At 44.9% G+C, this 24,801-nt stretch overlaps 1 protein-coding gene across 5 annotated transcripts in view; it reads left to right on the forward strand.

Annotated features, from left to right (window-relative positions):
• LOC121874354 overlaps positions 1-24,801 on the forward strand; it is a 199,809-nt gene that overhangs the window by 162,701 nt on the left and 12,307 nt on the right. For all 5 annotated transcript variants that reach the window (XM_042378486.1, XM_042378487.1, XM_042378485.1 and 2 more), the window contains one exon: positions 13,467-13,602. In XM_042378486.1, coding sequence (XP_042234420.1) covers positions 13,467-13,602 — 136 coding nt within the window. The remainder of the gene's footprint in view (positions 1-13,466; positions 13,603-24,801) is intronic.

Genomic DNA, 24,801 nt, shown 5'->3' on the forward strand with positions numbered 1-24,801 from the left:
CTCTGTTTATGGCACTGATGTATGTGTGTGGCACTGATGTAGGTGTGTGGCACTGATGTATGTGTGTGGCACTGATGTAGGTGTGTGGCACTGATGTATGTGTGTGGCACTGATGTAGGTGTGTGGCACTGATGTATGTGTGTGGCACTGATGTAGGTGTGTGGCACTGATGTGATGTATGGTGGCACTGATGTAGGTCTGTGGCACTGATGTATGTGTGGCACTGATGTATGTGTGGCACCGATGTATGTGTGTGGCACTGATGTATGTGTGTGGCACTCATGCATGTGTGTGGCACTGATGTATGTGTGGCACTGATGTATGTGTGGCACTGATGTATGTGTGTGGCACTGATGTATGTGTGTGGCACTGATGTACTATTAGCAGACGTGTATGGATGGTAAGTGTGGAAGGTTTAGTTGGCACGGTTGACATATCTGTGTACCTACATGTACCGCTGTGTATGGTACTATAATCAAGTATATATTCCAATGTAATATATGTGTGGGTAGGCTGAGTCAGTGTGCTACATTAATATTATTTTTGTGGTCATTAAGTATTGATGTCCAATATGTTCAACTGTTTACATCATCAGTGTGTTTATGGCTGTAAAAACAAACAAACAGTAATGAACAGTTAGATGTTTTGTTTACACGTGCCGCTGGTATGATGGTATATGTGTGTGTCTGTCTGTCAGGTTGTGTCTTGGTAGTCTGCCTGCTACACACAGTACCACATCCCTCCCACACAGTCCATGGGTTGAATGTCTTCACTCTGACCCGAAAAGCCGAATTAACTCTAGTCGTTCAGATTCGCCTGCATGAGCTACGAATTATGAATTTGTATGACTAGGAAAGCCTAAGTCAACCAGTTTCGTTGAGAGTCGCCTGTGTGTGCCTAAATGACACCAGCATCAAGGGGCACCATTACACATCACGACCACTCATTACGCCTAATGACTGATGCCGCAGGACTTACCGTGACGGAGGCTGAGGCTATCACGTGTCACTGAACCAAAGGGAACCTCACACTTGTTCGACGTCCTATATGGTCAACAAAGCTCAGACTGAGATACAAACTGGGCGGTAACACCAAACTGCCATCTCTGGAGCAAATGTCTGGTCAAGGGTCACACACACACACACACACTGTACTGACCTCCACACACACTGTACTGACCTCAACACACACTGTACTGACCTCCACACACACTTTACTGACCTCCACAGACACTGTACTGACCTCCACACACACTGTACTGACCTCAACACACACTGTACTGACCTCAACACACACTGTACTGACCTCAACACACACTGTACTGACCTCAACACACACTGTACTGACCTCCACACACACTATACTGACCTCCACACAGACACTGTACTGACCTCCACACACACTGTACTGACCTCCACACACACACTGTACTGACCTCCACACACACACTGTACTGACCTCACTCGCTTCACCAAATTAAAAAATAAGTTGAGATGATATATAAACTTTTTTTCGTTTTATATATACGGGAAAGGTTTGGATAATTTCGTGTGTGATTTTATCCTCAGAAAGATTATATACTTCCTGTGGCGGCTGATGACCCATGACTCACTGTCTTGAGTACTTCCTGTGGCGACTGATGACCCATGACTCACTGTCTTGTGTACTTCCTGTGGCGTGTGATGACCCATGACTCACTGTCTTGAATACTTCTTGTTGCGTGTGATGACCCATGACTCACTGTCTTGAGTACTTCCTGTGGCGACTGATGACCCATGACTCACTGTCTTGAGTACTTCCTGTGGCGTTTGATGACCCATGACTCACTGTCTTGAGTACTTCCTGTGGCAACTGATGACCCATGACTCACTGTCTTGAGTACTTCCTGTGGCGTTTGATGACCCATGACTCACTGTCTTGAGTACTTCCTGTGGCGTTTGATGACCCATGACTCACTGTCTTGAGTACTTCCTGTGGCGTTTGATGACCCATGCTTCTTTAATTAATATAACGGGAAGTAAATCAGAAATATATGATATTATGATAATAAAATTCTTGAAATTTTTTTTTTGTCAAATCTATAAAATAAACTTCGACAAGAGAGACTGATACAGACAACTGTTAGTGCTGAGACGGAGAACATATCGTCAGCCATAAAAGACCGCCTGTACAAGCAGAGGGAGGACGTCCGTCTGACGAAACTTCCATAATAATGTCATTGAGGGGTGAATGAGAACGCCAGGCACTGTTGATTGCTTGTGCTGGCGTTGTTTTTAAGATACGGGCCTTTAATGACAGAGCCTCAGGGTAATGAAGCTGGCTCACCCTCGCTCTCCTTCCCTCCTCCTCCATTTTTACTCTGATGACGTAGATTTTTTTGTTTAAATATGACTCGCATTCAGGCGGCCATATTGGAAAAGTATCGACGCAAACAAGTCCATTACTGATGAAATAGAGGGGCGGGCTAGGGGTGTAGAGGGGCGGAGGGGCGGGCTAGGGGTGTAGAGGGGCGGAGGGGCGGGCTAGGGGTGTAGAGGGGCGGAGGGGCGGGCTAGGGGTGTAAAGGGGCTAGCTTGGGTTGTATAGGGGAGAATGGGCGGGCTAGGAGTGTAGAGGGGAAGGGTAGGGACCGGTGTTCCACCTGCCCTCCACAGCCCCAAGATTATGGTGGCATGTAATAATTAGCCTGGTCCTGCCCGGGGCTGCCTGGTCCTGCCCGGGGCTGCCTGGTCCTGCCCGGGGCTGCCTGGTCCTGCCCGGGGCTGCCTGGTCCTGCCTGGTCCTGCCTGGTCCTGCCCGGTCCTGCCCGGGGCTGCCTGGTCCTGCCCGGGGCTGCCTGGTCCTGCACGGGGCTGCCTGGTCCTGCCCGGGGCTGCGTCACCTGAAGGCACGGGTACAAGACGCCACCTTGTTCTATTAATGTTAACTATGCTGTTAGTTCTCCCTCATTAACGTGGGTCAACACAGACTGTACACAGACCTACTGGGCACTGTAAACACTTCTGCGCTTCACCTTGCACAGGATGTAAGGGGTGCCCAATAAACTAGCCCCCTCCGGGGCAATCTGTTAAAAATCTGTACACAACTGAGAGAAACAGAGACGAGAAGCTGAAGAAATAAGAATATTATTAATCAGTGTTTTGTTTGTTTTTCTTTCTTTTCTATATTGTTTTGTGACCGTGAGTGATGTAAGAGTAATACACTACTTCACTACGGGACGACCATCATATATTACCACACATAAGACCTCTAATGACCGTGAGGTATTACGGGAATAAAATATTAAATAATTTTCAGAATTCACATTTTTTTAATATCCCAAACAGCGCTAAAATTACATTTGGCCACAATACCGGCACCACTATTTCTAACGCTTCCATGTGAGATGAGGGAAGCCTTTCATATATATATATATATATATATATATATATATATATATATATATATATATATATATATATATATATATATATATATATATATATATATAATCCATGCCAACAAACAAACAAACACACGTAGGAATTAAAACGCATTATCTTGAAACAACAATATGACACACACACACACACACACACACACACACACACACACACACACACACACACCTGTACACTTGTCTACCACATATATCACCGTTGTAATTTATAATGAGCATTAATAAGACCAGACAAATGTTCGGGTTCACACTGACGGTACCTTCTGTTGTGTCACCTGAGGCTCTGTGACCCGCTGATTAGTGACGAGTCATTAGTGTGTCACCTGCCACTGGTTGTATAAGTGACGTGGCTTCTGCTTCTGTATATTTGTGTATAGGTCAACACATTCCAAAAGAAGGAAATACACACATATACATACCTGCACGCACGCACACACACACACACACACACACGCACACACACACACACAAGCACACACCTCAAGACGCCCCTGTGACGTTGAAGGATTTCTTAAATTTCAAATGTGATTCACTAGCAACGTCCTGACATGAAAGAATATATGAACAAACTAGTTTATTACCATCAACGTTTTATATATCATTTCAACTTTCCTTAACTAAAATTTCCTTAACATATTTATATATTCGTTTTGATATTTGTCTCAATTTACTGAACTTCTACGAAAGTTATTTACATATGACGCGTTCACATGTACAGTTAGCAAGATTTATTTTGAAACACTTCTGAAAAATATTATTACAGGTGTTTGGGAGGTGTGTGGTAGGTGTGTAACAGGTGTATGACAGGTGTGTGGCAGGTGTGTAAGTATTGTAAGGAGGGAGGTGGTCTAGTTGTTCAGAAAGGTTAAACTTTATTGAGTAAAAAATGTTTTGCTAAAAGATGATATTGAAAAAAAAATATATATATGTTTACTGTACTGTGTGTGTGTGTGTGTGTGTGTGTGTGTGTGTGTGTGTGTGTGTGTGTGTGTGAGTATGTGTGTGTGTTCTCTGTCCTCCTGGCTACACTTTTTGGCTCTTCAGTTAAAATACACAATTGATGGTTAGAGTCAACAATACACACATGTACTCTCTCTCTTCATTCATTATTACTGTATTATTATCCACCATCTCCATATCATACTGTATCCTTCATCCTATCCTTCATCCTATCCTTCCATTCCATCCTTCCATTCCATCCTTCCATCACATCCTTCCATCTCTATCTTTCCATCCCATCCTTCCATCACATCCTTCCATCTCTATCCTTCCATCCCATCCTTCCATCTCTATCCTTCCATCCCATCCTTCCATCACACCCTTCCATCTCTATCCTTCCATCCCATCCTTCTATCTCCTTGGTCTTCCCCTCTCCTCCTCTCTTTCATCCATATCTTAATTATAAATTTTTAATTTTTTATTTCCCTGTTCTCTCGTTACCTTCTGACCACCTGAACACACCTTAACCACCTGAACACACCATAACCACCTGAACACACCTTAACCACCTGAACACACCTTAACCACCTGAACACACCTTAACCACCTGAATACACCCTAACCATTTCTTTTTACCTGATTCTCCTTTCATTTTCACATCTCCTTTTATCTCCACTTATTATCTTTATCCCATTCTCCCCCACACACCTCATTTTAGTCGTCTCTAATTTGTTCCCACTTCTTACACCCAGAATTATATGTTGTATACCCGAATGATAATGTCCAGTTAACACTACCACCTCTCTCTCTCTCTCTCTCTCTCTCTCTCTCTCTCTCTCTCTCTCTTTTTCGTAGTCTACTCATTTTTTTATTTATCATTATTTTATTTCTTATTTTAGTATATCTTCTTTATTCGTCTTTTTCTCATAGAACTATTTTCAAGATGTTATTTAGAATAATTGGAACACCTGAAGAATTTTACCACCAGGTTATTTCATCTAATTATTAACCATCCTAACGTTAATCTAACCTAACTTAACCTAATCTAACCTTGGCTAATTTATCCTAACTTAACCAAATTTAACCTAGACTAATTTAACCTAACCTACTCTAACTTATCCTAACTTAACCTAATCTAACCTAATCTAACTTAACCTAACCTAACCAGTATGACAAATATACCACAAGGGCGTAGGAAAGAAGACTCAGGTATACACAGAGATTAAAGCTTCCTCATGCCGTCACTACAGAAACATTCTAATATTATTCCTCTTATGAGACCTCCGCCACCCTTCTCTTGAGGCCTTATGAAGAACCTGCTATCCTTCCTTCAATCTGTCTTTCTCCTGTCTTTTGTTTCCGCCCTGTTTCTCTCCCGTCGATACTGTCTCTTGTCTCCTTTCTGTCTCTCGTCTGGTTTCTCTCTCCTGTCTCACCTTCTGTCTCTCGTTTTACCCCTGTCTCTAGTCCACCTCTTCTCTCTCTTTTCTTTCCATATCCTTCAATTCTTTCCCCCCGCCACACCCTCCCATTCTTCCTTTCTTCTTCCTCTCCTCCTTCATTCTCATCCGTTTTCTCTCAAAATTCAATACTTCTTCTCTTCCCTCCCATTATTCAAATCCTCTTTCCTACCCTCCCATCCCTATATACCATCCCCCATCCTTCGTTCCATCCCCCATTCTTCATCTCCCCTCTGTTCTTTACCCCATTCCTCATCCCTCCTCCCATCCCCATCCATTATCTCTCCCTCTACCCCTATTCCTCATCCCCGTCCCCTATCCCTCATAGCACCCACAAGGGAGGACCACCTGCTATGTTTATGAAGGTAATCACGTCATCTGCTGCCCCCCCACGCTGGCGTCCCCAAGTACATGGCAAAAGTGAGGCAGCATGTGGGCGCCAGGTTTCTTTTTTTCTGAGTGATGAAGGTTCATTAAGTCCCTGAGGGTTCAAACTTGACTCCTAGGGGTGTAAGTCAAGGAGGAGGTGGTGGTGGAGAGGTGGTGGTGGAGGTGGAGAAATGAAGGAGGTTGTAGGTCAAGGAAAAGGAGGAGAGTCGAGGTGGAGGTAGCAGAAGGCAGACGGTACCTAGCAGAAGGCAGACGGTACCTCCCTTAAATCCCTTCTATCCTTCATGTCCCTCTCTTCCTCAACCCTCCTCTAGCCATCCTCCCCCCCCTCCTCCCTTCCTTCCTGTAGCACTCCTCCCTCCCTCCACCCCTCCTCTCTCTTCAGTCTAGATCCTCCCGTATATTATATACGTCGCTGGTTTTATCAGTGGCAGCCAGTGTGTGTGTGTGACAGTGCTGGTACCAGACAGACCCCTGTTTGTGCTGGTGTGAGATGAACCCACATTGACAGTGCTGGTGTGGGAACAGACCCGTGACAGCAATGCTGGTGTGAGACAGACCCGTGACAGTGCTGGTATAAAATAGACCCACGTGACAGTGCTGGTGTGAGACAGACCCGTGACAGTGCTGGGTGTGAGACAGACCCGTGACAGTGCTGGTGTGAGACAGACCCGTGACAGTGCTGGTAATGAGACAGACCCCGTGATGACAGTGCTGGTATAAAATAGACCCGTGACAGTGCTGGTATAAAATAGACCCGTGTCAGTGCTGGTGTGAGACAGACCCGTGACAGTGCTGGTGTGAGACAGACCCGTGACAGTGCTGGTGTGAGACAGACCCGTGACAGTAGAACACCACATCAGAGGTTGAACAAGGTCACTGGTCTCTGGGAACAAATTCTGACGGAGTGTTCTTGAGTGGCAACAAACCACAGGGGCTGCGTCCTTGACATGGCCGCCTGGGAGTTATGAATCTAATAAGTTGGTGCCACTTGGCCCTCGCTGCCTCACGCCTTGACCCCTCAGCCTTGTACCACAAAATTCGGACTTTTAAACTTAGTACTAGAGAAAAACAAAACATAACTACTCACTAGAGTTCTGCTTAATAGACTGTAACTTATATGAAATTAAACAGATTTATTTTGTGTTTCAGACGAGAAAAGAAAAAAGTGTGGGAGAATCGAATTAAAGCATAAAGATTATTTTCGATTATTAATGCATTTTTACTCAACCTATTTAAATATATCTTAGAAGACTTTTTGCCGCTTGTGGTAAAAGCATTGTAGGTGAGGCCATGGTTGCAGACGATGAGGGAACAGCAGTGTGTGAGCTAAGATAACAAGCACTGTGAAACGTCTCTTTATCTTTTATTTTCTTTCTGATGACAACACAATAAACATCAGAGGTACCAATTATAATACATTTAAGGAATTATGTGAAGATTAGCCCCCAGATTATTTCACATGATTACTATTATTATTATTATTGTCTTTTCATGATTAGTCCAGCCAAATTTCGTTGTTTTGCAATCGTGGACACAAGTTTTTATTAGTACAAGTATTGGTCTTGTGAAAAGTACAAATTATTGCCATAAATTTCCCTTCTGTGTGTGTGTGTGTGTGTGTGTGTGTGTGTGTGTGTGTGTGTGTGTGTGTGCGACCGTGCGTGTGTGTGTGTGTGTGTGTGTGTGTGTGTGTGTGTGTGGTGTGTGTGTGTGTGTGTGTGTGTGTGTGTGTGTGTGTGTGTGTGTGTGTGTGTGTGTGTGTGTGTGCGACCGTGCGTGTGTGTGTGTGTGACCATGTGTGTGGGGGTGACATAAATACCCCGCTGAGACCATATTACAGGCAAACTTTTCCTCAAATCTGTAAGATGAAACAACAGTAAAAGTTTTCAGGGAGAGCCAGACTGAGTTACTGAACGACAGGTGTGTCTCTCCTCTCCCCTCAGGTAGTCTCTCTCTTATTCTTTTTTTCACTTATTCTCACTTTTCTCTCATTCTTTCTCCCTTACTCTCTCTCTTATTCTTTCTCATTTTTTCTTTCGTTCTCTCCTATTCTTTCCCTCACATTTTGTTAAAATATTATGAAAATATCTATAATACAAAGAATAATCTGAATACATACGGTTATGTGATTAAATATTGTTAAAATTCAGTTTCTTCATATCGATATGTACTAAATAGATGCTAATTACTCTTAATTATTCATCTATTCATCATCACTAAATCTTCACTTATCTTATTTATCTTAACACAAGAATTATATAACTATAGAATTAATTGATTATAGTCAAGAAAAATAATAAAATACAGATAGTGTGGTAATATATAACACAAGGACCCCCCCCCCAAGGCTATGATAACACAACTCCTTAGGAAACGTTGTTAAAATACACAGGAAAAATTATCACGACGGTAATTGGTTGCATCAAAGTAATGAAAACTAAGATTATTGATTTTATCCGCTGGCGTTCTGTTCCCATCTTGGGCGGTGCTCTTGGTGTGTGGTATAACGTTCAGTTGATTCGGAGATGGTTGAGCAAAGTAGAAAAACCTAACCTAACCTAACCTAACCTAACCTAACCTAACCTAACCTATCCTATCCTATCCTATCCTATCCTATCCTATCCTATCCTATCCTATCCTATCCTATCCTATCCTAACCTAACCTAACCTAACCTAACCTAACCAAACCTAACCTAACCAAACCAAACCTAACCAAACCAAACCTAAAGTGTCATATCTTTTGGTTTCTTCGGATATATTAGTGTTATTAAGAGATTTATTATCATCATGACCAATCATCACAACAAATCGTATACATTACATCATCATTAAGGAGGTTGGATGACTCTTCCACTACATAGCATCAGTAGTGTTGGCTAATAGAAGGTACTCTATATTAACCCCCAGGTGAAGTAGGCCTGGTAAGTACAGTATAGTAGCTCACAAACTCACACGTAGAAAACATAAATGTCTCATATCCACAGACTCAAATGCTGGGTAAATGTTTGCTGTGTACTCGTGCTGTGAGCCAACACTGGTGGGTGTATGGGACCACTCTATCTCTCACGAGTGTATCTCTCCGCTCTAACTCCACAACTCACACTTATAACCTGGAGCGGAGTGGGTTGTGAGGGAGTGGGGGTGGGTTGTGAGGGAGTGGAGTGGGTTGTGAGGGAGTGTGATGGGTTGTGAGGGAGTGGGGTGGGTTGTGAAGGAGTGGGGGGGTGTGAGAGAGAGAGGGGTGGGTTGTGAGGGAGTGGGGTGGGTTGTGAGGGAGTGTGATGGGTTGTGAGGGAGTGGGGTGGGTTGTGAAGGAGTGAGGCGAGTTGTCAAATTAAATAGATAAATTAAGTAATAATAGAAATGTTTATATACCTGAACATACTCCTTCTCTCCGTCCGTCCGTCCGTCCGTCCGCCCGTCCGTCCCTCCCTGAATGTTAGGTCCTGAATATTAGTTACCAACATTATCAAAATTCTGAGATGTGTTGTAAGACAAATGTAAAATACGACACAGAGAAAAAAGGTCCATTGAAGGAGGTGGTGAAATTACACTTAAATACTTCCGTAACTACATCTAATTGGCACCAGTAGTTAGGTGTAAAAACATCAACTTAAATACGATGATTTGAGGATGATAGTGTGTGATGTGTATGATGGGTGTCAGGAGGAGGAGAGGGATGGACGTGACCAGAAGTGGGAGGGAAGGGAAAAGTCGCCGTTGGACGTGGGTAAGACAGTCTGCCCGGCCGTAAGGTTGTGGATAGAGGGAGGGAGGGATAGAGGGGTTGTGGGAAAGAGGGAGTAAGGGAGGGACGGAGGGAGAGAAGGAGGGAGGGAGAAATGGAGGGAGATGAAGTGAAGAGGTGCGCTATCCGGCTGCGTCACTCTGCCTATCACCAGCTGACGCCATAAAACTCTGCACAAGTTGTTCATGTGTGAAGCAAAGGTCCTCCCTCCCTCTTTCCCTCCCTCTCTCCTTCCTGCCCCTCCACCTTCCCTTCCTCCCTCCCTTCCCCTCCCCCTCCCTTCCTCCTTCCCTGCCCCTCCCCCTGACCCCTCCCCACACGAAGAAATATGCTCTCAGAATTTCGACGCCCTGAGAGTGTCTTATTGCAAGGGTGTCCTGAGAATGCCTCGATATGAAGGCTCACTGGAAATACCTGACGATCTCCTTGAACATGCCCCTGGAAGTGTCTCAGCATAAGGCCCTCCGCGGTTGTCTGGGTGAGCTCATAGCACCGGAAGAAGCAGAGAAGGATGTGGTCAAGCGGAAGGACGGAAGGAGCTGTGGTGAGGCAAAGAGATGGAGCGAATGAGGAGAGGGAGGGAGAAGGGTGTAAAGGAAAGAGAAGAGAGAAAAGGAACAATGGAGATAAAGAAAGAAGAGAAATATAAAGACAAAACGGCATGATGGGAGGCAGGAACTGGAGGTGAATGAATGTAGGGAAATAAAGAAGAAGGAAGCGATTGTAAAAGTGGATGTAAAGGAGAGGAGGAGGAGGGAATGAGAGAGAGAGTAATAGATATGGTTCAGGTTAGGGCAGAGTGACACCGCAAAGAGATGGCTGGTGGCGAGGAATCACACAGGCTGTCTCGTCCCCCGGCACCTGGAAGATTGGCCCGGGCTCCTGAGGCGTCTTCTTCAAAGCCCACAAGATCGTGTCCAGGCGGGTACTTTGCAAAAGGCTCTTTCCCAGTTCTTAAAGTCTGTGGGTTGGGCTGTGCCGTGTGGATGAAAGAGTCAAGAAGTGAGAAGGGGAAGGGAGGGAAAAATGGCTATGAAAATATTAAGAGAAAAATTGAATACTACAAATAAACGAAAATTGGAATATATGTACAGTATTTGCAGTTGTGTGTGCGAGGGAGAGAGAGAGAGAGAGAGAGAGGAAACTGAAAAATGAAAGAAAGGTGTGTGTGTGTGTGTGTGTGTGTGTGTGTGTGCGTACAAGGAAGGGGAAAGCAAAATAGGAAACGATAGAAAGAAAGAGAAACAGAAATGCAAATAATGGAATGAATATTTTATATGAAGAAAGATGTTAGAGAATAAGAAGAGGAAGGACGACACAGAGGAAAAAGACGACCATGACAACAACAAAGACAGCAGGAGACACGAAAGAATCTCCAGGGGTGAGAGACGAATATCGAAATGGAACTGTTTTGCATTTCTACAATTCCATAATACAAAACTTTAACAATATTTGGAGGCTGGCAGCAAAACTTTCGCTCGACTAATCATTACTGGAGCAAGAGGGAAGATGCTGACCCCAGTGACAAAGACAAAATTCAGGAAACAATCAGACAAACAAACAAATAAACATATATATCATACAGACACATTACAGACAAAAAGTACTTACGGAAAAAACTTCTGTACTCAGCAACAGAATCTCCGCGAGTGTGTTTCAGCGAGCATCGATTTCTATCATAGATCACAAGACTACAGTACAGTGAACTAAGCGGACTTCAACCTTAATATTTACCGGTTATGAATATATACTTTACTGAACTTATGTGTATATACAGCAGTTCTCTATGATACAGTAACTCACATTTGTACCTCAGTAATATTTGTTTAGTGTTATCGTTTTGAAATTTCCTTATCTGTCCTTGAATCTATGTACTGTACTTTGTTGCTGATACTCTTTAACAAATGTAAGTAACACCAGTGAAGCATCATAGCAGTTCCAGACTGATGGGGAAAAAATTTAAGGTAGATTTTCTAAGAACGACGCGTGGTTAAACGAGTGTGTTTGACCCGTCATCTAATTCCCCACAAATCAGCAGAGATCGTGTGGATAGAGTATTGTATTACCACGCTTCTGACCCTTTGACTGGGTGGCAATAACGCTGAAGTAGGTAGGAATGGTTGTTAGTGGTGTTCAGCGGGCAGTGAATCCATAACACTGGAAGGTCTCCCGCTTCTCACAACAACCATGGTCTGTGTGTGTTGACGTCTACATACTGTTGATACGAGGCCATATGCCTTATTTATCACTATATATTCAGTTAATGCTTATCATATTTTAGGTTAGGTTATTGAGAAACACTATAAATGGAACATCCATAGGTAATTTATAACACAGCATAACTCCGGTAGTCTTATTGTCTCATGTGCTTATTGAGCGGAACAACGAGGTCCTTGAATGCTCTCTGACAGTCACCCTCCTCCTGACTCCCTTGTTAATTGCTCACCAGACAATGGCATCATTTACATATTAGTGCCAGAGGTCCCCATTCATCCCCTCCCCTTAACTAGCCAGCAGACAATCCCATCAGTTAGTGGTGATGGACACAGCTGAGGGGGGAGGTTATAGATGCATGTTCCCTCATAGTTAGGTTAAGGTTCCAGTGCTGTACCTGTACCTTTACTTGTACCTGTAATTGTACCTTTACCTGTAGCTTATACTTAAAGCATTTATTGGTGTTAATAATTCTCGTTAAACATTCTGATTACGAGTCAAAATATTCCTTCAGCCTGTCAAGGTAACTTATCACTTGGGCCTCCCATATATTACCATATTACTGACAGTGTATATCTTTCACATTTCCATATTGCTGACTCGCATCTCCATATCCAGTGACCAGGTTCTCCCTTCACATTTCCATAATAGTGACAAGGTTCTTTCCTTAGATTTCCACCTGAGATAACACCCAGTTCTTCACCCACATTTCCATACCAATGATAAAATGACCTTCTTATACGTTTCCACATTTACGCCATTTTTTTTCATTATATGACCAGAATAGTTACTAACCTTCCCAAACATTTATTAATGCAAGAAGCAATTTTCTTCACTCATAAAAAAAAACTTTTCCAATCACATTTCAGTCGCAGATGAAATGTTCGTCTCTCACATTTCTACATTGAAGGTACAGTCGCCTGCATCCATACCTAGTACAGTGGCTGATGCATTTTGTGAGATGTAACAACTCTGTGTTTGTTTACATTGTATTAAAACTCCCAGAATGGCCCTAAGTAACCTCACAATAGTAGCCAGACTAAGGATGCTAGATAAGGATTCCTACAGATTTACCACATCTAACAAAACGTTCCTGACACTGTACCAGGTATAAGTGCAGCCGACTGTACATTTACACAACACTATTAGTTTTTACAACATTTTCTTCTCTGTTCGTCCGCCACGTAACGGGAAGAATGTGGTGTTATTGAAGAACATTCTATCATTCTATCCCCACATCAATAACAGAACTCTCCTATTCCTCCTCCCGCAGGTGAAGCAGTCCGGGAAGAACGTGGTGGTGCTGAGGAACATCTCTCACGACTCCGCCGGCAGGTACAAGTGTGAGGTACTGGCTGACTACCCCTCCTTCGAGAAGGTCTCAGAGACAGCCAAGATGGAGGTCATAGGTAAGGTCCTATTTCCCTATGTGTTGGCTGATAAAAGTAAAGGGTAAAAATACTGCCTCTCTCTCTCTCTCTCTCTCTCTCTCTCTCTCTCTCTCTCTCTCTCTCTCTCTCTCGTACAACCACACCAACACACACACACACACACAACCACCCCAACAAACACATAATAAACATAAAAAAATTACCTCCAAATTAAACCAAAAATTTAAACAAAATCACTAATATCGCTAAACAACACAAAAATATCGTAATTAAGAGGATACACAAAACTAAAGAGAGTGATATATAAGTACACAGAGAGAGAGAGAGAGAGAGAGAGAGAGAGAGAGAGAGAGAGAGAGCACACTATATGTAGAAAGGCCTCGTTCAAACAATGCAACGTTCGAGTAAATGCAAAGTGCAAACAAATGCATGTTTAGCCCAACTGCATAATTAAAAACTTTACATTTCAAATAATGGACACCAGAGGCACAGTACACTCTACATAAATTATGCAACAACACATAAATTGTAAAAAGTTTGCCATGAAATTCTCGAGATTTAGTAAATTCTACATGTGTGTATTATGTTGCATGGTGAGGGGCATATTACGAGAGCATATCATAGTATGTTGCAAAGGGAGATAACTTATTAGAGTATGTTGCATGGGGAGGGGCATATTACGAGAGCATATCAGAGTATGTTGCAAAGGGAGATAACTTATTAGAGTATGTTGCATGGGGAGGGGCATATTACGAGAGCATATCAGAGTATGTTGCAAAGGGAGATAACTTATTAGAGTATGTTGCATGGGGAGGGGCATATTACGAGAGCATATTAGAGTATGTTGCAAAGGGAGATAACTTATTAGAGTATGTTGCATGGGGAGGGGCATATTACGAGAGCATATCAGAGTATGTTGCAACGGGAGAGAACTTATTAGAGTATGTTGCATGGGGAGGGGCATATTACGAGAGCATATCAGAGTATGTTGCAAAGGAGAGAGTAATTGAGTTATATCGCAACACCTAGTAGAGTGAAGTGTTTATAATTATGATATTTATAAACTAGAAATGTATAGATAAATTGATCAACCAGTAAATGTTTATATGATGTTGATAGACAGATTTTTATGATATATATTGACATATTTTTCGTTGTTTTACAGTAATCTAATTTGTGTATTTGTTACCATAATCATGATATTTTTGTTATGTATTCACGTCGGTAAACAGAATTAAACCTTTCAGCATGATTGTGTGTGTATGTGTGTGTGTGTGTGTGTGTGTGTGTGTGTGTGTGTGTGAGAGAGAGAGTCCGTGTAAAATTAGCCAATGACAGCCTTCCTTCTCCGAGCGTTTTAATTACATCACGGGGTAAAGTGCCTAAATAGTGTAATTTCTGTTATTAAGCCCAGTGTTTGTTTACGTAAATTGCTGCCAGATTTATAGAGCGTCAGCAACACGAAGCATTTAGTTAATTCTGTCGTAATATTTTCATAACCAAAAACATGAAGGCATTTTTTCATGACTCGAGATGACCTTGGAAGGATATAGTGACACTCTTCTTCTCGTCCTTACGTCCGTTATGTCAGTACGTCCGTAATGAAGTAATGACACAATTACCTACGTCCTGGAACCTTAGCCAACACTATCATAATCCTCCTGTAACCCTCTATTACCCTATTGAGGTCTGGTCTATCATACACTACTCCTCCCTACTCCCCACTCCACAATCCTTCCCCATCTACGCAGTACCACCACTACTCCCATCCACACTCCTGCTAGTCCTCTCATCTTTATCCATCTCTATTACCACTGTGCCTGTCTTCCTCATTCTATCTTTCCTTCTTTCTATCCTTCATCTCCGACTTGCAGTAGATCCATTATGGAGGAATATGTGCCTTAACACTTGTAAATCTCTATAACACATTGGTACTAAAGCCCTGGGTGGCTCAGTGGCTGCGTCCCCGCCTCCCTCACAGTAGGTCTTGGGTGATGTGTCCCTGGTAGAGGTGTAGTACAGTGTGTTGTATAATTATGTAGTTTATGTTACTTTATTTATATATATTATCTTATAGAACCGGATAGTTTCATATTTGTAAGCACCGGTTAGTGTGTGTGTGTGTGTGTTGTGTGTGTGTGTTGTGTGTGTGTGTGTGTTGTGTGTGTGTGTTGTGTGTGTTTCATGATTCTCTCAGTATTCCCCCATAACAACCAGTGATTTCTGTCCATTGTACACTGATCTCCCTCGTTCTCCTGCCCCCTCAACACACACCATTACCCTAAATAACACTCACCATAACTAACCATAATTCACTATGGTTATATTACCTCTTCTCTGATTCTCTCCTGTTCCCTTTGGTTCTGCAGGCTCCTCCTCCTCCTCGAACCTTCACCTCATCCTTCTGCAGGCTCCTCCTCCTCCTCCTCGACCCTCACCCCATCCTTCTGCAGGCTCCTCCTCCTCCTCGACTCTCACCCCATCCTTCTGCAGGCTCCTCCTCGAACCTTCCCTCATCCTTCTGCACCTCCTCCTCCTCCTCGACTCTCACCCCATCCTTCTGCAGGCTCCTCCTCCTCCTTACCCCCATCCTTCTGCAGGCTCCTCCTGTTTTTGTAATGTAAATCATCCTTTCCCATAACATCTTCCTCGAGAAGAGAGAGGAGAGCTACAGCACTTGATAAAGACAATATACATCAACTAACACACACACACACACACACACACACACACACACACACACACACACACACACACACACACACACACACACACACACACACACACACACACACACACACACACATACACAAATCATAACCTGGAAATAGTTTCGTTTTTTATTCCCAGGCGATCAAAGGCATTCCGTTTTCTGTTATTGTTTATGAAGAGAAAAGATCAATTAACAAGGCAAAATAACGTCACATATCTCTCTCCTTTCAAACACTAATACAATACATTGGAAATTATTCACCTTTGTTTTAGAGTAGTCAAGTATTCCAGTTTATATCTACTGTTAACTGCAAAGTGTGTCCTCTAGCCGCCCCCAGCCTATACTTTCAAAGAGTTTTATAGAAGTGATTTTTTTATCCAAGAACTCTAAATAAATTACCATTATTTATTTCCTGTTATTGTGGCAGTTTATTTTCTTTTACGATTGTTAAGGGAATTTTTTTTCATTCGTGGGATTTTAATGTCGGGAAAATGGTATTTATCTTACCATTACGTAGACTATTGGCACTACCATACTGGCACTCCCATACAGGCGTTTTATAAAGGCACTCCCATAATGGCACCCCCATACAGGCACTCCTATGTTGATATTCCGTTTTGTCTTACACTTCACAAGGAATAAAATAATATCTTCAGTTCACAATACAACAAAAGCTCACTAAATTAACCAATAAAAGCTTAACATTAACAGGCAGTTTCTTTTGTTGTCAGTCTAGCAATTTATTTCCTCCTCCTTGTACAGCGAGGAAAATTGTGTCTTCACCCCCAGCATTACACTGTCACCAACTCCTGGCTTCAGCATACCTTGACACATCATACGCTAATTGTTACTGGGAAGAGGATAAAATGGCCTTTACTAAATAATGTAATGTTACCAGACCTCAAACATCAAAGACTATTACAACAGGGCGGACATTGTCGTTGTCATTTACAGTATATTGATATAATTAATGATTTATTCTCAATTTACTCTGTATGTTTATGTCGGGGTAAAAATTAAAACATGTTCATCACGTTCAATTAACATCCTTAATGACTCGGGTTTTCATAGGACTTCGTTATTTTTCATCCGTGTGTTTGTTTTACGATCAGTAGCTAAGTGTTCGCATTGCTCTGGATTCCTCAGACGAGATCTCAGTCGCTTGGTGTTGGAGACTCTTTTGTGTGCTAAACAAATACGAATGAGCATTTAGGTTAAAAGTCAGGTGGCGTTGTGTAGTGTGGTGAACGTGTGTGTGGTGAACGTGTGTGTGGTGAACATGAGTGTGGTGAATCACGAAATAAAGTGGAAACATTTGGCGATATTAAATGACGGTGTTGGCATTGTTTCTCTATTACGAGCCATAGATAAAATACATAGATAATATATTTTCATTATAGTCCGGATGAGGTTAATGAGCCACATAATATAACTTTGTAATGAAGAAACACAAGAACAAAGTGTTATCTATCTTATCATGTTGGTGACGCATCTTAACATAACACATCAACACATAAAAACTCATTAATATAAAGTTCTGTTACGTACAAATCATCCATAATCACTACGACAAGATCCGACGTTTTGTTTCTCAGTTACAAAAGCTGAGGAATACATCTTGTGCTGTTAGTCTTTAAGTATCGTCTTTATATCTGTCATCATCATGTCTCAGCTTACGAGTGAGACAGGTAAATGTATCTCATATCGTCAAGCAGCTACGAAGTATTTAATGTATGAAAGTTCAAGAATATGTGTTGAGGGACGCGGGAGGACGTCAAGGTCTGGGGACACGAGAACAGACACGACAGAGAGAGATTCCGGCTGTCAGTGGTTTGGTTCCTGTGTCCTCTGTCCCCTCTCTCTCCCCCCATCCCTCCCGTCCTTCCCGCTTCCCGCTATCCTCCACTATCTTCCCGTCAACGCCGTCCCCAAGGAGCAGGAGACGGAGACAAGGTCATGAGCAGGAGACAGAAACAGGGTCATCTCGAGGTCACGGAGGCGAGGAGAAAGAAAAAGTCGTGTCCACACACCATCGCCGTGACCTGACAGGCTTTATCGCCGCGTCACCACCACCATCCTCCTTCCTAGTTTCATGTCGTGAACGTATTTTTCGTGGTTTTTTTCCTTCTCTTCTTTCTATTTTAGGGAGCTGGGGGAGGGGGAGACAAGGGGAGGCGCGGGGGATGAAGAAAGGGGAAGGAGGGAAGGAGAGGAGGAGTGTGACCTATCTTTGTGTCCAAACTGTCTTAACCATTTGCTGACTTTGTTCTGAATATATATATGTATATTCTAAGGTGACAGGAGGGATGGTGAGTGAGGGGAGAGGGGAGGAGTGAGAAAAAGGGGAGAGGAGGAGAGGGGTGAGGGAGAGGTGAGGGGTGATGGGGAGAGGGTGAGGAGGAGGGAAGGTGGAGAGAGGGGGAGGGGTGGAGAGAGAGAGAGGTGGGGGGGGGGAGGGGTACAAGAGCTCTCTGTGTCCAAACTTTCCGCAGCCATTTGCTCGCCAGGTCTCCTACATCCGGGGCCATTTACTGCCTGGAGGCTTTCATATCCTCAACTATTTTCTCTTTAAGTCTCCCACGTCCTGGGTGATTTACTCCCACAGCCAACAACAACACTTTGTTCTCTCTCTTTCTCTCTTTCTCTCCCGTTAGTATTTGCTCTCTACTTCCCAAATCCTTAGTAACTTTAACTCTTACACATAAATTCCCATTCCAATTTTCTCCCTCCCTCTTTCTCTCTCTCTCTCTCTCCTCCTCATCCCATACACCTTCCGTTTATTGGTTATTCCTCACTGCCTCGGTAAGTTAGTCTCAATATCCTCAACCATTTCCTTACATAGTATCTTCATCGTTAGTTGCTCACTTCCCAGGTTTATCCGACTACTTGTGTCATTATTCACTGAGTTTTATTATCACAATGTACTGGAGTTCTCTCGCGTTTATTCTCATTCTCTGTTTTTACTTTCTCTCATTTACATTTATCTTCTCTCTTTTTTTTACCTCTCTCAATCTTCCTCCTTTATTGTCATTTTAACCTGGTTTTTTTTGCTATCCCTCTCCTATTTCTTATTCATCTCTCGCTCCCCTTACGTTCTCTCCTCTCTCGCTTACTCTCATTGCCTCACTTCTCTCTCTCTCCTTCCATTCTTACTCTCTTTCTCTTTCTGTTTGTCTGTTTGTCTCTTTCTACTTCTATTCATAACTTTTTCCACTCTTTTATTTTCATTTTCCCCCTTCCAACGTTCGCTGTCAATCTTCTTCTTCTTTTTCTTCTTTAATTAATTATCTTTCTTCTTGCTTCTTTCACCTTTCTCTCCCTCTCCCCAAACGTCCTCTCTCTCAATTATCCATTTTTACTCTTTCAATCCTAGTGTCTCTGTTATTATCCCTTTATCTTAGTCCTTCTCTCCTACACCTCTACTCCTGTGATTCATCATATTCTTCCTTTCTGTCTTCCCAACCCTTCATTCGCTACTGTTTCTATCATACTCTCCTCTGTGTACACTCATTCGCTTTTACCACCCTGTCTTGTCACTCTTTATGGGGGGGAGGAAGGTGGGGGAATGGAGAGGTGGGGGAGAAGGGGAGAGGTGGGGGAGAAGGGGAGAAGGGGAGAGATGGGGAGAAGGGGAGAGATAGGGGGGGTAATTGAAACAGTTTATTTAACCAGTTGAACACAGATACTTCTTATTCAGTAATCAGGCCTCCAGAGTGTGTTGACAGTGTAACAAGATCATACTAGACTTCTTTCATTGCTGTAAGAGTGAGTGACTGTTGAGTGTGATACAGGATAAGAGTGAGTGACTGTTGAGTGTGATACAGGATAAGAGTGAGTGACTGTTGAGTGTGATACAGGATAAGAGTGAGTGACTGCTGAGTGTGATACAGGATAAGAGTGAGTGACTGTTGAGTGTGATACAGGATAAGAGTGAGTGACTGTTGAGTGTGATACAGGATAAGAGTGAGTGACTGTCGAGTGTGATACAGGATAAGAGTGAGTGACTGTTGGAGTGTCTGGGATAAGTGAGTGACTGTCAGAGTGTGATACAGGATAAGAGTGAGTGACTGTCGAGTGTGATACAGGATAAGAGTGAGTGACTGTTGAGTGTGATACAGGATAAGAGTGAGTGACTGTTGAGTGTGATACAGGATAAGAGTGAGTGACTGTTGAGTGTGATACAGGATAAGAGTGAGTGACTGTTGAGTGTGATACAGGATAAGAGTGAGTGACTGTTGAGTGTGATACAGGATAAGAGTGAGTGACTGTTGAGTGTGATACAGGATAAGAGTGAGTGACTGTTGAGTGTGATACAGGATAAGAGTGAGTGACTGTTGAGTGTGATACAGGATAAGAGTGAGTGACTGTTGAGTGTGATACAGGATTTGAGTGAGTGACTGTCGAGTGTGATACAGGATAAGAGTGAGTGACTGTCGAGTGTGATACAGGATAAGAGTGAGTGACTGTTGAGTGTGATACAGGAGAGCCCCTGGGTTCGCCGCCGCTTTTGGGAGTGCCCCCGTCAACCCTGGGAGGGCTCCCTGGGGTCGCCGCCACACATGGGTGGGCCCCTGGCAGGACCGTTGGTGGCGCCACCCTCCTTAGCAGGACCCCTGGGGGTCGTCGCTACCCTTAAGGATGGCCTCTGGGGGGGCTCGCCGCCCTTGGTAAAGTTCCTTAGGGGCTCCGCCACTCCTTTGAGGACCCCTAGTGGAGCCTCCGCATCTGGGAGAGCCCTAGGGGCGCCACCACCCATTGGAGGACCTCTGGATGCGCCGGCGCCCCTGGGAGAACCCCTGGCGGCGCCGCTGCTGCTGAAAGGGTCCCTGGGGTCGCCGCTGTCTCAGACGAGCCCCCTAGGGGCGCCGCTACCCCTGAGAAGGCACCGGGGGATCTGCTATCCGTAGGTAGGGACCCTGGAAGTGCTGTCGTCATTGGGAAAAGGACTCCTAAGGACGCCGCCGCATCTTTGCGGGCCCCTAGGGACACCTGCGCATCTGGGAGCGCCCCTGGGTTCGCCGATTCCCTTTGGAGCGCCAATTGAAGCACCGTCACTCTTGGGAGGGCCCTTGGAGGCTCCAACTCAGCTGGCAGGGCCCCTGGCGGCGCCGCTGCCCTTGGAGGGCCCAAGGGGGAGCCACCGCCATTGGGAGAGCCATTGGGAGCACCGTTGCCCCTGACAGGGCCCATGGGGTAGCCTCTGGACCAGGGAGTGCCTCTGGGGGCACAGCTGCCCCTGGAAGTACCCTGGGTAGCTTCCACCCCTAGGAAAGGCCTCCGTGTGGCGCTGCCGCCCCTGGGAGGGTCCTTATGTGCATCATCGCCCCTGGAAGGGACCCTGGGTACGTCAACAGCCTTGGGATCGCCATTAGGGGCACTGTCGCCCCTGGGAGGGCTGCTGGTGGTTCCACCGTCCTTGGTAGAACCCCTGGGCTCGCCGCTACCCCTAAGAATGGCCCCTGGGGGCGCGGTCGCCCTTGGAAGGACCCCTTAGGGGCTCTGCCAACCCTATGAGGGCCCCTAGTGGCGCCTCCGCATCTAGGAGAGCCCCTGGAGGCGCCACCTCCCTTGGGAGAGCCCCTGACAGCGCCGCCGCCCCTGGGAGAACCCCTAGCGGCGCCTCCGCCGCTGAATGGGCCTTTGGGGTCGCCACTGTCCCTGGCAGGCCCCCTGTGGGCGCCGCTACTCCTGAGAGGGCTCCGGGAGAGCTGCTATCCGTAAGTAGGGTCCCAGGGGGCGCCGCAGTTATTGGGAGGGTCCCCTAAGGACGCTGCTGCCCCCGTGTGGGCCCCTAGGGCCGCCTAAGCATCTAGGAGGGCCCATAGGGGTGCCGACACCCTTGGAAGGGACCCTGAGAGTACTGCCACCCTTAAGGCTTCGCCGCGACTGGCAGGACCCCTGGCGGCGCTGCTGCCCCTTGGAGGGCCCTGGGGGGTACCACCGCCCCCGAGAGGGCCCTTGGGAGCGCCGTTGCCCCTGGTACGGCCCCTGGGAGAAACCCTGGCGGATGTGCCGCTCGTGGGAGGACCCCTGGGGGTGGCACCGCCTGTGGTAAGGGCCACTACTGTTTCACCCCACTACTGTTCCACCCCACTCAGCCTCACCCCACTCCAATTTCACCTCACTCAGCCTCACCCCACTCCTGCTCCACCCCACTCCTGTTTCACCCCACTCACCCTCACCCCACTACTGTTTCATCCCGCTTGCCTCACCCCACTCCTTCCTCCTGCTCTCTTCCCCCGAGTGCATTACAGCCATCACTCATGTTCTCCGATACAAACTTAAGTATAATCTTATCATTAAAGTTCATGGGTCTCGGTAAAGCCAGGCACCATCCCCTAGAGCCTAGACGCTGAGAAGCCTTAGTGTGCTGACGTCCGCTTCCTGCAGACGTGACTCTTACTTCAGTGATACAACATTATCAGATTCTTTTGACAGACGGAGAAGTTGATAAATAAATTCGAAGGTCATGTTTTGTGTTATATTTTTTATGCCATAATAATTGATCCAGAATGTGGGATAACACCCAGGAATATATATTATGATATAAATAAATAAGAATAAGTCTCACAGAATATTAAGAGGAATAATGTAGCCAACTCTGAGATGTGATTTAGGAGTGCATGGCGAGAGAAGACGCTGAGCTACACTACACTTCAACTCCTTAAGGGGGAAGGAGTCAGGGACCTTCTTGAAGTCCTTGTTGTTTACACCAGCTTGAGGCGTTGCCATAGTAACCACTCCATCAACAACAACAACTCTGCTGACGTCGAAGACAAATGGGTTTTGTCTCCTCACCAGACCACATGTATCATCACAACAACCTGCTCACGAGTTCCTATTGGTCAGGGCAGGAGCACTGTTGTCCTCCGCCCGACTGACAAAGGAGTACTATTGACACTTACTTACCCCGACCCTCATAGAAGCTTTACAAGGAGATTTCCAGATGACATAAACATGCTGAGAGACATTAGGAGCTGAGACTGATATGAGTCTACAATTGAGACACGAAGCTAGAAATGAGAGATACGCTGGGAACTGAGACAATGGTTAGCTGAGACACGAGGCTACAGCTAAGAGAGACTGGGAGCTAAGACAGGAGGCTACAGCTGAGAGACACTAGGAGCTAAGATACAGAGCTAGAGCTGAGGGCCAATGGGAGCTGAGACACGAGGGTACAGCTGAGAGACACTGGGTAATGAGATACGAAGTCACATCTGAGAGACACTGGGAGCTGAGACGTGATGCTAGAGCTGCGAGACACTGGGAGCTGAGACACGTGGGTAGCGCTGAGAGACACTGGGAGCTGAGACACGTGGGTAGCGCTGAGAGACACTGGGAGCTGAGACATGAGGCTAGCGCTGAGAGAGACTGGGAGCTGAGACATGAGGCTAGCGCTGAGAGACACTGGTCCTGGAAAACAATTAATAGTTTATTTTTATTCTTGGGAGATTTTATTTGTGTGGCGACTGTCTGCAGAAAATAATAACAACAACGAATGTAACCCAGAAAACAGACAGCATGAAATAATACTGTGATGATAAGATTGACAAGAACTCACAAAACAAATGAAGAACAATATACAAGAAAGGTACAGTCGCTTGCACTAATACCTGGTACGTTTTGTGAGATGTGGCAACTCTGTGTTTGTTTATCTAGCCTCCTTAATAGGCTGCTATTCCGAGGTTCCTCAGCACCATTTTGGGAATTTTAATAAGAAAGTAAACGAACACAGAGTTGCCACATTTCACAAAAAAGCGTCAGTCACTGTGCCAGGTATAAGTGGAGGCGACAGAACATTATAATAGATATACTGAGCCTTAAGCAATATGTTACACAAAGAAAATAAACGATAATAACAAGAATGACGGAGCGACGATTGACACATAACCCAAGAGTGAGTATTAACCGTACGTTTGGCAGAATTAACGAAACAGATAAAGGGCAAGATAAAGTTTTTCTTCTTAGCTTCTTTAACCAAAAGTTCTCAAGTTTGGATTATCAAAGGTTCATAACGTTTATTTTTCCCGTTTCAGGAGATGTGAAAACACATCCAACTTACTCAATTCTCCTACTGGGCGATGGCGTCCAGGTTATACTGAGACTATACTATACCTGTGACGCGGAACTGAGACTTTTACTGTATTTAAAGTTAAGGGGAGTATGATAGGCGTGAACAGGTGGTGCCCCAGCTGGTGAGTGGAGCTGGCGAGTGTGTTGGGAGTGAGTGAGCTATTTTATGAAAAGGAAGAGGAGGAGCAACAAGAGGAGGAAGAGGAGGGGGAGGAGGAGGAGTCTTTTGCTGAAGTTAAGTCCTTGCGGCCCGCTGAGCAGCAGTGCCTCCCTCTCTCACTTGCCGCCACATTCGGTTTTTCTATTGGTGGTGTTAGTGTTAGTTGTGGTGGTAGTAGCGGTGGTGTTAGTGGTCTTGGTGGTGATGGTGGTGGGGTAGAGGCAGCGTTGGTGGGGACGCCGGGTTCAGGAGAGGAGTTGCAAGTGACTGA

Source organism: Homarus americanus, unplaced genomic scaffold, assembly GCF_018991925.1.
Source record: "Homarus americanus isolate GMGI-L3 unplaced genomic scaffold, GMGI_Hamer_2.0 scaffold50657, whole genome shotgun sequence".
NCBI classification, from domain to species: domain Eukaryota; kingdom Metazoa; phylum Arthropoda; class Malacostraca; order Decapoda; family Nephropidae; genus Homarus; species Homarus americanus.